The sequence below is a fragment of the Lonchura striata genome, chromosome 39 (genome assembly GCF_046129695.1).
Source record: "Lonchura striata isolate bLonStr1 chromosome 39, bLonStr1.mat, whole genome shotgun sequence".
Lineage (NCBI taxonomy): Eukaryota > Metazoa > Chordata > Aves > Passeriformes > Estrildidae > Lonchura > Lonchura striata.
In genome coordinates, this window is record NC_134641.1 from 1,127,504 (window position 1) to 1,139,677 (window position 12,174).

General features: G+C 56.1%; 1 protein-coding gene across 1 annotated transcript; it reads left to right on the forward strand.

The window, feature by feature from the left end:
* Positions 1-55: 55 nt before the first annotated feature.
* On the forward strand, positions 56-9,237 carry OSGEP (O-sialoglycoprotein endopeptidase). Its single transcript, XM_021549591.3, has 11 exons — positions 56-185; positions 258-377; positions 3,456-3,631; positions 5,446-5,541; positions 5,626-5,675; positions 6,648-6,726; positions 7,172-7,237; positions 7,956-8,046; positions 8,813-8,888; positions 8,961-9,059; positions 9,138-9,237. The coding sequence occupies exons 1-11, from the start codon at positions 71-73 to the stop codon at positions 9,175-9,177; spliced, it is 1,008 nt and encodes a 335-aa protein (XP_021405266.2). The 5' UTR covers positions 56-70; the 3' UTR covers positions 9,178-9,237.
* The last annotated feature ends 2,937 nt before the right edge of the window (positions 9,238-12,174 follow it).

A 12,174-nucleotide genomic window follows, 5' to 3' on the forward strand; every position in this document is an offset into this window, starting at 1 on the left:
AGGCGGCGCCGTGACGTCACCGGACGCGTACCGGGCGTGACGTCACCGGACGCCTACCGGGCGTGACGTCATGCCGACCGTGCTGGGGCTGGAGGGCTCCGCCAACAAGGTGGGGGCGGGGGTGGTGCGGGACGGCGCCGTCCTCAGCAACCGCCGCGCCACCTACGTCACGCCGCCGGGACACGGTGACGTCACTTCCCCCCCCGTCCCGTTCCCTCCCGGTTCGTCCCGGTGCTGAGCCCGGTGCTGCCCCGCAGGGTTCGCCCCCGGCCCCACCGGGCGGCACCACCGGGCGGCGGTGCTGGGGCTGGTCCGGGACGCGCTGCGGGAGGCGGGAGTGGAGCCGCGGGAGCTGGACGGGGTGGCGTTCACCAAAGGTAACGGGGATTACCGGGAACGGGAACCGGGAGTGGGAACGGGACCCCACAGACCCCCCAGAGACCCCACAGATCTTCTGTAAACCCCACAGACCCCATAGATCTGTTATAGACCCCACAGAGACCCCATAAACCCCACAGACCCCACAGATCTCACAGAGACCCCACAGACCCCATAGATCTCATGGACCCCCATAGATCCCCCACGGACCCCACAGATCTTCTGTAAACCCTACAGACCCCACAGACCCCACAGAGACCCCATAAACCCCCCATAGATCCCTCACAGACCCCACAGATCTCCTCCAGACCCCACAGACCCCCCATAGACCCCACAGAGACCCCATAAACCCCACAGATCTTCTGTAAACCCCACAGACCCCATAGATCTGTTATAGACCCCACAGAGACCCCATAAACCCCACAGATCTTCTGTAAACCCCACAGACCCCACAGACCCCACAGAGACCCCATAAACCCCCCATAGATCCCCCACAGACCCCACAGATCTCCTCCAGACCCCACAAACCCCCCACAGACCCCACAGAGACCCTGTAAACCCCCCATAGATCCCCCATAGACCCCACAGATCTCCTCCAGACCCCACAAACCCCCCACAGACCCCACAGACCCCACAGATCTTCTGTAAACCCTACAGACCCCACAGACCCCACAGAGACCCCACAGATCTCACAGATCTTCTGTAAACCCCACAGACCCCATAGATCTGTTATAGACCCCACAGAGACCCCATAAACCCCACAGACCCCACAGATCGCCTCCAGACCCCACAGACCCCACAGATCTCACAGATCTGTGAACCCCACAGACCCCACAGATCTGACAGAGACCCCACAGACCCCATAGATCTCATGGACCCCCATAGATCCCCCACAGACCCCACAGATCTTCTGTAAACCCCACAGACCCCATAGATCTGTTATAGACCCCACAGAGACCCCATAAAGCCCCCATAGATCCCTCACAGACCCCACAGATCTCTTCCAGACCCCACAAACCCCCCACAGACCCCACAGAGACCCTATAAACCCCCCATAGATCCCCCATAGACCCCACAGATCTTCTCCAGACCCCACAAACCCCTCATAGACCCCACAGATCTGACAGAGACCCCACAGACCCCACAGATCCCCCACAGATCTCACAGATCTTCTGTAAACCCTACAGACCCCATAGATCTGTTATAGACCCCGTAGATCCCCCACAAACCCCCCACAGACCCCACAGATCTCCTCCAGACCCCACAGACCCCCCAGAGACCCCACAGATCTTCTGTAAACCCCACAGACCCCACAGAGACCCCACAGAGACCCCATAAACCCCCCATAGATCCCTCACAGACCCCACAGATCTCCTCCAGACCCCACAAACCCCCACAGACCCCACAGAGACCCTATAAACCCCCCATAGATCCCCCATAGACCCCACAGATCTCCTCCAGACCCCACAAACCCCCCACAGACCCCACAGAGACCCTATAAACCCCCCATAGATCCCCCATAGACCCCACAGATCTTCTCCAGACCCCACAAACCCCCCATAGACCCCACAGATCTGACAGAGACCCCACAGACCCCACAGATCCCCCACAGACCCCACAGATCTTCTGTAAACCCTACAGACCCCATAGATCTGTTATAGACCCCATAGATCCCCCATAGATCCCCCACAGACCCCCCACAGACCCCACAGACCCCACAGATCTGACAGAGACCCCACAGACCCCATAGATCTCATGGACCCCCACAGATCCCCCACAGATCCCCCATAGACCCCACAGATCCCCCATAGACCCCCCATAAACCCCACAGACCCCATAGATCTGTTATGGACCCCCCCAGACTCTCCCACAGACTCTATGGGGGGATTTTTGGGGGGGTTTTGAGGGGATTTTGGCCCTTTTGGGGTCCCTGGACTCCCCGACTGACCCTAAGAATTTTTGGGTGGATTTTGGGGTTTTTGGGCTCCCTGGACTCTCCCACTGACCCCCGGGGGGGATTTCTGGGTGGGTTTTGAGGGGATTTTGGTCCTTTTGGGCTCCCCGCACACTCCCATTCACCCCTGGGCATTTTTGGGTGGATTTTGGGGTTTTTGGGCTCCCTGGACTCTCCCAGTGCCTCCACGGGGGGATTTATGGGTGGGTTTTGAGGGGATTTTGGTCCTTTTGGGCTCCCACACACTCCCACTCACCCTGGGGATTTTTGGGTGGATTTTTGGGGTTTTTGGGCTCGCTGGACTCTCCCACTGCCTCCACGGGGGGATTTTTGGGTGGGTTTTGAGGGGATTTTGGTCCTTTTGTGCTCCCTGCACACTCCCATTCACCCTGGGCATTTCTGGGTGGATTTTTGGGGTTTTTGGGCTCACTGGACTCTCCCATTCACCCCCAGGGGAGATTTGGACGCTCCCACTGCCTCCACGGGGGGATTTCTGGGTGGGTTTTGAGGGGATTTTGGTCCTTTCATGCTCCCGCACACTCCCATTCACCCTGGGCATTTCTGGGTGGATTTTGGGGTTTTTGGGCTGCCGGGACTCCCCCACTGCCTCCACGGGGGGATTTCTGGGTGGGTTTTGAGGGGATTTTGGTCCTTTTGGGCTCCCCGCACGCTCCCATTCACCCTGGGCATTTCTGGGTGGATTTTTGGGGTTTTTGGGCTCGCTGGACTCTCCCAGTGCCTCCACGGGGGGATTTTTGAGGGGATTTTGGTCCTTTCGGGCTCCTGCACACTCCCATTCACCCTGGGCATTTCTGGGTGGATTTTGGGGTTTTTGGGCTCCCTGGACTCTCCCACTGACCCCCGGGGGGGATTTCTGGGTGGGTTTTGAGGGGATTTTGGTCCTTTCATGCTCCCGCACACTCCCATTCACCCTGGGGATTTTTGGGTGGATTTTGGGGTTTTTGGGCTCGCTGGACTCTCCCACTGCCTCCACGGGGGGATTTTTGAAGGGATTTTGGTCCTTTCGGGCTCCCGCACACTCCCATTCACCCTGGGCATTTCTGGGTGGATTTTTGGGGTTTTTGGCTCCCCGCCGACCCCGGGGTGTGTTTTCGGGGGCCAGGCCCGGGCATGGGCGCCCCATTGTCGGTGGTGGCGGCCGTGGCGCGGACGCTGGCGCAGCTCTGGGGGTGCCCGCTGCTGGCCGTGAACCACTGCGTGGGGCACATCGAGATGGGGCGGCTGCTGGGCGGCGCGCCCGACCCGCTGGTGCTGTACGCCAGCGGGGGCAACACCCAGGTCTGGGGGCACAGCCGGGTCTGGGGGCACAGCCGGGTCTGGGGGCACAGCCGGGTCTGGGGGCACAGCCGGGTCTGGGGGCAACAGCCGGGTCTGGGGGCAACAGCCGGGTCTGGGGGCACAGCCGGGTCTGGGGGCAACAGCCGGGTCTGGGGGGCACAGCCGGGTCTGGGGGCACAGCCGGGTCTGGGGGGAACAGCCGGGTCTGGGGGCACAGCCGGGTCTGGGGGAACAGCCGGGTCTGGGGGCAACAGCCGGGTCTGGGGGCACAGCCGGGTCTGGGGGCAACACCCAGGTCTGGGGGCAACAGCCGGGTCTGGGGCAACAGCCGGGTCTGGGGGCAACAGCCGGGTCTGGGGGCAACAGCCGGGTCTGGGGGCAACAGCCGGGTCTGGGGGCAACACCCGGGTCTGGGGGCAACAGCCGGGTCTGGGGGCACAGCCGGGTCTGGGGGCACAGCCGGGTCTGGGGGCAACAGCCGGGTCTGGGGGAACACCCGGGTCTGGGGGCAACAGCCGGGTCTGGGGGCAACAGCCGGGTCTGGGGGCACAGCCGGGTCTGGGGGAACAGCCGGGTCTGGGGGCACAGCCGGGTCTGGGGGCACAGCCGGGTCTGGGGGCAACAGCCGGGTCTGGGGGAACAGCCGGGTCTGGGGCAACAGCCGGGTCTGGGGGAACAGCCGGGTCTGGGGGGAACAGCCGGGTCTGGGGGAACAGCCGGGTCTGGCGCAACAGCCGGGTCTGGGGGCACAGCCGGGTCTGGGGCAACAGCCGGGTCTGGGGGCACAGCCGGGTCTGGGGGCACAGCCGGGTCTGGGGCAACAGCCGGGTCTGGGGGGAACAGCCGGGTCTGGGGGCAACAGCCGGGTCTGGGGGCACAGCCGGGTCTGGGGGCAACAGCCGGGTCTGGGGGAACAGCCGGGTCTGGGGGCACAGCCGGGTCTGGGGGCAACACCCAGGTCTGGGGGCACAGCCGGGTCTGGGGGCACAGCCGGGTCTGGGGGCACAGCCGGGTCTGGGGGCACAGCCGGGTCTGGGGGCAACAGCCGGGTCTGGGGGAACAGCCGGGTCTGGGGGCACAGCCGGGTCTGGGGGCAACACCCAGGTCTGGGGGCACAGCCGGGTCTGGGGGCACAGCCGGGTCTGGGGGCAACACCCAGGTCTGGGGGGAACAGCCGGGTCTGGGGGGAACAGCCGGGTCTGGGGGCAACACCCGGGTCTGGGGGCACAGCCGGGTCTGGGGGCACAGCCGGGTCTGGGGGCACAGCCGGGTCTGGGGGGATGGGGGTGGTGGGGGGATGGGAGGGTGAGGGGGGATGGGAGGGTGAGGGTGGCATGGGGGGGATGGGAGGGGCGATATCGCGGGGGGAGGGGGAGGGAATGGCCGATATCACGAGATATCGTGAGGATATCGGCCGATATCACAAAATATTGCGAGATATCGTGTGATATCGGCCGATATCACAAAATATTGCGAGATATCGTGTGATAGTGGCCGATATCGCGATATATCACGAGCTATCGTGAGGATATCGGCCGATATCACAAAATATTGCGAGATATCGTGTGATAGTGGCCGATATCATGATATATCACGAGCTATCGTGAGGATATCGGCCGATATCACAAAATATTGTGAGATATCGTGTGATAGTGGCCGATATCACAAAATATCGCGAGCTATCGTGAGGATATCGGCCGATATCACAAAATATTGCGAGATATTGTGTGATAGTGGCCGATATCATGATATATCACGAGCTATCGTGAGGATATCGCGATATATCGCGAGGATGTCACGCCCCGGCCCCGCAGGTGATCGCCTACGCCCGGCGCCGGTACCGGATCCTGGGTGAGACCCTGGACGTGGCCCTGGGCAACTGCATCGACCGCCTGGCCCGGCTGCTGCAGGTGGGACACGCCCCGGACACGCCACGGACACGCCACGGACACGCCAAGGACACGCCTGCTCTGACCCCGCCCCTTTTCCCGCAGATCCCCAACGCTCCCAGCCCCGGCTACAACGTGGAGCAGCTGGCCAAGAGGTGACTGAAAATGTCCCAAATTGCCCCAAAAGTGGCACAAAAATGACCTCAAAGTGACCTCAAAAGTGACACCAAAAATGACCCCAAAACAGACCCCGAAACATCCCAGAACTAACCCAAAAATGACTCCAAAACTGACAGAAAAATGACCTCAAATTGATCTCAAAAGTGACCCCAAAATGACCCAAAACAGACCCCAAAACACCCCAGAACTAACCCAAAAATGACTCCAAAACTGACAGAAAAATGACCTCAAATTGATCTCAAAAGTGACCCCAAAATGACCCAAAACAGACCCCAAAACACCCCAGAACTAACCCAAAAATGACTCCAAAACTGACAGAAAAATGACCTCAAATTGATCTCAAAAGTGACCCCAAAATGACACAAAAATGACTCAGAACTGACCCCAAAACTGACCCCAAAACTGACCCCAAAACACCCCAGAATTAACCCAAAAGTGGCCCCAAAACTGACCCAAAAATGACCTCAAATGACCCCAGAAATGAGCCCAAAATAATCCAAAAATGACTCAGAACTGACTCCAAAACTGACCCAAAACTGACCCCAAAACACCCCAGAACTAACCCAAAAGTGGCCCCAAAACTGACCCTAAAGTCACCCAAAACAAACCCAAAACTGACCCCAAAGTGACCCGAAACAAACCCAAAACTGACCCCAAAGTGACCCGAAACAAACCCAAAACTGACCCCAAAGTGACCCAAAACTAACCCAAAAATAGCCCCCAAACTGACTCCAAAATCCCTGGATTTGACCCCAAAATCCCCGGATCTGACCCCAAACCTGACCCTAAAATCCCTGGATTTAACCCCAAGTCTTTGGATCTGACCCCAAATCCTCTGATCTGACCCCAAACTGACCCAAAATCCCCGGATTTCCCCCAAATCCCCGGATTTCCCCCCACATCCCGCACCTGACCCAAAATCCCCGGATTTCGCCCCAAACCGCCAGGGGCCGCCGCCTGATCCCGCTGCCCTACGTGGTCAAGGGCCTCGACGTCTCCTTCTCGGGGCTGCTCTCCCACCTGCAGGTACCCAAAATCCCCGGAATTCACCCCAAAAATACCTCTGGGACCCTAAAACTCTACAGGGACCCCAAAATCCCCGGATCTGACCCCAAAAATACCTGTGGGACCCCAAAATCCTCTAGGGACCCCAACATCCCCAAATCCACTTAAAATGTCCCAACCCCAAATCCCAAAATCCTAAACCCAAAATCCCCAAATCCCAAAATCCCCAAAATCTCCCAAAATCCCCAAAATCTCCCCAAAATCCCAAATCCCAAAATCTCCCAAATCCCAAAATCCCCAAATCCCAAATCCCCAAAATCTCCCCAAAATCCCCAAATCCCAAATCCCCAAAATCTCCCCCAAATCCCCAAAATCCCAAATCCCCAAAATCTCCCCAAAATCCCCAAAATCTCCCTAAATCTCCCAAAATCTCCCAAAATCCCAAAATCTCCCCAAATCCCCCCAGGCCGTGACCCCGAAGCTGCTGCAGTCGGGGGAGGCGACCCCGGAGGATCTCTGCTTCTCCCTGCAGGTTAATTAGTGCGCTAATTGGGGTTAATTAGGGCTTGGGGGCCTTAATTGGGGTTTGGGGCCATTAATTGGGTTTTTTTGGGGCTGTTAATTGGGTTTTTGTGGGTGATAATTGGGGTTTTTAGGGCTGTTAATTGGGGTTTGGGGGCATTAATTGGGGTTAATTAGGGTTTTGGGGGCGTTAATTAGGATTTGGGGGAGTTAATTGGGGTTTATTTGGGGAGTTAATTAGGGGTGAGGGGGTGTTAATTAGGTTTGGGAGACATTACTTAGGGTTTTTTTGGGGTGATAAATTTGGGGTTTGGGGGTGTTAACTGGGGTTTATTAATTTGGGGTGGGGTTAATCGGGGTTAGTTAATCAGCAGCAGGGTTAATTAGCATTAATTAATGAACATTAATTGGGGCAGGAGACAGCCTTGGTGGCGCTGACCGAGGTTTAATTGGGGATTATTAATGAGGAGCAGGGTTAATGAGCGGTTATTAATGAAGGGCGGGGTTAATGAGGGTTAGTTAATGAGGAGCAGGGTTAATTAGCCTTAATTAACGAGCGTTAATTGGGGCAGAAGACAGCTTTGGTGGCTATGGCCAAGGTTTAATTGGGGATTATTAATGAGGAGCAGGGTTAATGAGCGGTTATTAATTTGGGGCGGGATTAATGAGGGTTATTAAATGAGGAGCAGGGTTAATTAGCGTTAATTAACGAGCGTTAATTGGGGCAGGAGACGGCCTTCGCGGCGCTGGCCGAGGTCACCGAGCGGGCGCTGGCGCTGACCCGGGCGCGGCACCTGCTGCTCGTGGGGGGCGTGGCCTGTGAGTGGGCGGGGTCACACCTGGGTGGGCGTGGCCACACCTGGGGTGGGCGTGGCCACACCTGGGGTGGGCGGGGTCACACCTGGGTGGGCGTGGTCACACCTGGGTGGGCGGGGTCACACAAGGGTGGGCGGGGTCACACCTGGGGTGGGCGGGGTTACAGATGGGTGGGCTCACACCTGGGGTGGGCGGGGTCACACCTGGGTGGGCGTGACCACACCTGGGTGGGTGTGGCCACACCTGGGTGGGCGTGGCCACACCTGGGATGGGCGTGGTCACACCTGGGTGGGCGTGGCCACACCTGGGTGGGCGTGGTCACACCTGGGGTGGGCGTGGCCACCCCTGGGTGGGCGTGGCCACCCCTGGGTGGGCGTGGTCACGCCTGGGTGGGCGTGGTCACACCTGGGTGGGCGTGGTCACACCTGGGTGGGCGTGGTCACACCTGGGTGGGTGTGGCCACACCTGGGGTGGGCGGGGTCACACCTGGGGTGGGCGGGGTCACACCTGGGGTGGGCGGGGTTACAGATGGGTGGGCGTGGTCACACATGGGGTGGGTGGGCGTGGTCACACATGGGTGGGCGTGGTTACAGCTGGGGTGGGAGTGGTCACATTTAGGGGCGTGGCCACACCTGGGGTGGGCGTGGCCACACGTGGGGTGGGCGCGGCCCCAATTTCAACGGGCGTGGTCACACCTGGGACAGGTGGGCGGGGCCCAGCCGGGGGCGTGGCCCAGCGGTGGCCCCGCCCCCAGCCCACCTGTGCGCAGGTAACCACCGGCTGCAGGAGATGATGCGGGCGATGTGCCGCGCCCGGGGGGCGGAGCTCTGCCCCGTGGACGACAGGTGAGGGCGGGGCCCGGCCCGGGGGGGCGTGGCTCACCTGCGGGGCCCCGCCCGTGACCTCTGACCCCGCAGGTACTGCATCGACAACGGCGCCATGATCGCCCAGGCCGGATGGGAGATGCTGCGGGCGGGGCAGGTCACCGAGCTCAGCCAATCAGGGATCACGCAGAGGTCAGGGGGGCGTGGCCAAGTGGGTGGGGATGGTTTGGGGTTGCCTGACCTCTGACCTTTGACCTCTGGCCGTGCCAGGTACCGGACGGACGAGGTGGAGGTGACCTGGAGGGATTGAGGCGGCCACGCCCTTCAGAGGCCACACCCACCTAATAAAATATTCACCGCCCCGCCCCAACTTGGCCACGCCTCTTTATTTGCGGATTGGGTCATTCAGTGGGTGACCACGCCCCTCTGCAGAGGACCAATCAGGTTTGGAGGCTCCTTGTCAATCACTGAGGTGTGCCTGTCAATCAAATGCTGCTAGCCACGCCCCTTCCTTTGGGGCACATTAATAGCTGAGCTGTCAATCAATCACGACAAGCCACGCCTTGCATTTGTATATATTAATATTCTGCCTGTCAATCAAATGCTGCTAGCCACGCCCCTTGCATTGGGGTAATTAATAGCTGAGCTGTCAATCAACCGTGACAAGCCACGCCCCTTGTATTCATATATATTAATATTCTGCCTGTCAATCAAATGCTTCTAGCCACGCCCCTTTGGGGCACATTAATACCTGAACTGTCAATCAACCATGAAAAGCCACACCCCTTGGATTTGTATATATTAATATCCTGTCAATCAAATGCTGCAAGCCTCGCCCCCTGCATTGGGGTACTTTAATAGCTGAGCTGTCAATCAATATCTACAAGCCACGCCCCCTGCATTGGAGTACTTTACTACCTGAGCTGTCAATCAAATGCTGCAAGTCACGCCCCCTGCATTGGGGCACATTAATGCCTGAGCTGTCAATCAACCACGACAAGCCACGCCCCTTTCATTGGAGGGCATTAATATCCTCCCTGTCAATCAACAGCTGCAAGCCACGCCCCTTCCATTGGTCTCTATTAATGTCCTCCCTGTCAATCAAATTCTCTGTGCCACACCCCTTCCATTTGGTTGCATGGGTGTCTTATCTGTCAATCAACCGCTGCGAGACACACCCCTCTGTCAATCATCGACTAGACACGCCTATGCATCACTTGCACAATCCTGCCCATCAACCAATCGGATTGACGAGCGGTGACCCGCCGGCCAATGGCAGCGCGGCGGGGGCGTGGCTGGACAGAAGGGGCTGTGTGGCGAGCGCGGGAACGGCGCAGTCTGGGGGCGGGCGGCGGAGCCATCGCGTGGCTGAGGTACAATGGGGGCACGGCGGCTGTGGGAGCGGGGGGGCTCCGTTCATATCGCGACACGGCGGCCGATCGCCGCCCCGACCCGCGTTCCCCCCGGCGCCGCCAGCCGCGGGCGCTCGGGGTTTTAGCGGCGTCGCAGAGCAGCGGCGGCTCCTTCTTCACCCGGCGGCGCTGAGGCGGCCTCGGGGCCCCGCCGGATTTCGGGGGAGCGCACAAAACGATCCCGGGGGGGCTCCGGTTCTGTCCGGGTTCGGTCCCGGTGCCCTCCCGGTTCCCCATCCCGCTTTTATCCCGATTTTATCCCGCTTTTATCTCGGTTCCGTCCCGCTCTGACTCCGCTTCTCCCCCCTCAGGCGGAGCCGCCGGCGGGAAGCGCTTCCGGAGGATCTGCGCTGTGGACTTCGCTTTTTTTGTGTGTGCAGGTTTTTTTTAATTATTTTTATTTTTTGTGGGCTTTTGTGGGGTTTTTTTCCTGGTTTTTTTTTTTTTTTTGTTCGGTTTTTTTTTCTTCTTGTTAGGTTTTGGAGTTTTGGTTTATTTAAAAGGTTTATTTTGTGTTTTTTTTTTTAATTTTTTTGTTTGCTTGTTTTTTTTGTTCCTTGTGGTTTTCGGCTTTTTAAATTTTTTTTTTTTAATTTTTTTACCTTTTTTAACCTTTTTTCCCCTCAGGAATCAGCCGCTGGCAGCAAGCGCCGTCCCGAGGATCTGCGCGATAAAAGTAAAGTTTTAAACCTTTAATTCGCATTTTTCTAATCAGGTTTCCCCTTCCAATGACTCTTTTTGCATCTTTAATTATTAACTCCATCTTTTAATGAGTTTTCGGAAGTTTTTGGCCAAATTTGAGGGGTTTTACCTCAGGCTTTGCCCCCCCCCCGCCACGTGTTTTTCTCCCCTTTACTTTTACAGAAAATAAATAAAATAAAAAAACTATAAAGTATTTTTTTAACGAGTTTTACGTCCTAATTGTTGCTTTTAATAGATTTTAATTTTTTTCCTTTTTTTACAATTTTTTTTTTTAATTCTTTTTTTCCCTGTCCGCGCGGGGAAATCGCACCACCAAAATACCCGATTTTATCTCTTTATTTCTTATTTTTATTTTTCCCGCCTTCCACTCTTTCCAGGTTTTGCTCTTTAAATTTCAAATCTTTATTTTTTTGGGTTTTTTTTCCCCCCTTGTTTTTAATACTTTTATTTTATTTTTTGTAATAAAAACTGTTTCACTGCGGAATTCACGGCGGGTTTTGTGAGGGGAAGGTTAAAAGTTGTGGTTTTTTTAGATAGTTTATTAAAATATATAAATATTATATATATACATATAAATAACAATATATTTAAATAAAAAGTTGTTTTTTTTTTAAATAAAAACGCGGCCGCTTTGGTGTCGATTGGAACTGCGGGGTGAGGGGAAAGATAAAAGTTATTGATTTAAATGTTTTTTAAAATAAAAATAAAATAAAAACGCGGCCCCGTGGTGCGGATTCTTTCCATTATAAATACAGCGTGAGGAGAAAGGTAAAATTATTGATTTAAATGTATTTTTGAAATAAAAATAAAATAAAAACGCGGTGCCGGGTCTTGCTGTGAGGGGAAGGGTAAAAGTTCTTGATTTAAATGTTTTTTAAATAGAAATAAAAATAAAAATGCGGCCCCTTGGCGTCGATTCGAACTGTGGGGTGAGGGGAAAGGTAAAAGTTACTGATTTGAATGTATTTTTAAATAGAAATAAAAATTAAAATGCCCCCCCCCACCCCGGTACCGGTTCTTACGGTGAGGGGAAATCTAAAAGTTCTTTATTTAAATGTGTTTTAAAATAAAAACGCGGCCCTTTGGTGCGGATTCTTTCCATTATGAATAAACCGTGAGGGGAAAGCTGGAAGTTACTGATTTAAACGTATTTTTAAATAAAAATAAAATAAAAACGCGGTGCGGGGACACCT

Coding starts and splice junctions, on each gene's coding strand:
- OSGEP (XM_021549591.3), top strand. CDS start 71: ATGCCGACCGTGCTGGGGCTGGAGGGCTCCGCCAACAAGGTGGGGGCG. Junction 186..257: donor CGTCACGCCGCCGGGACACG/GTGACGTCACTT, acceptor GCTGCCCCGCAG/GGTTCGCCCCCGGCCCCACC. Junction 7,238..7,955: donor ATCTCTGCTTCTCCCTGCAG/GTTAATTAGTGC, acceptor TAATTGGGGCAG/GAGACGGCCTTCGCGGCGCT.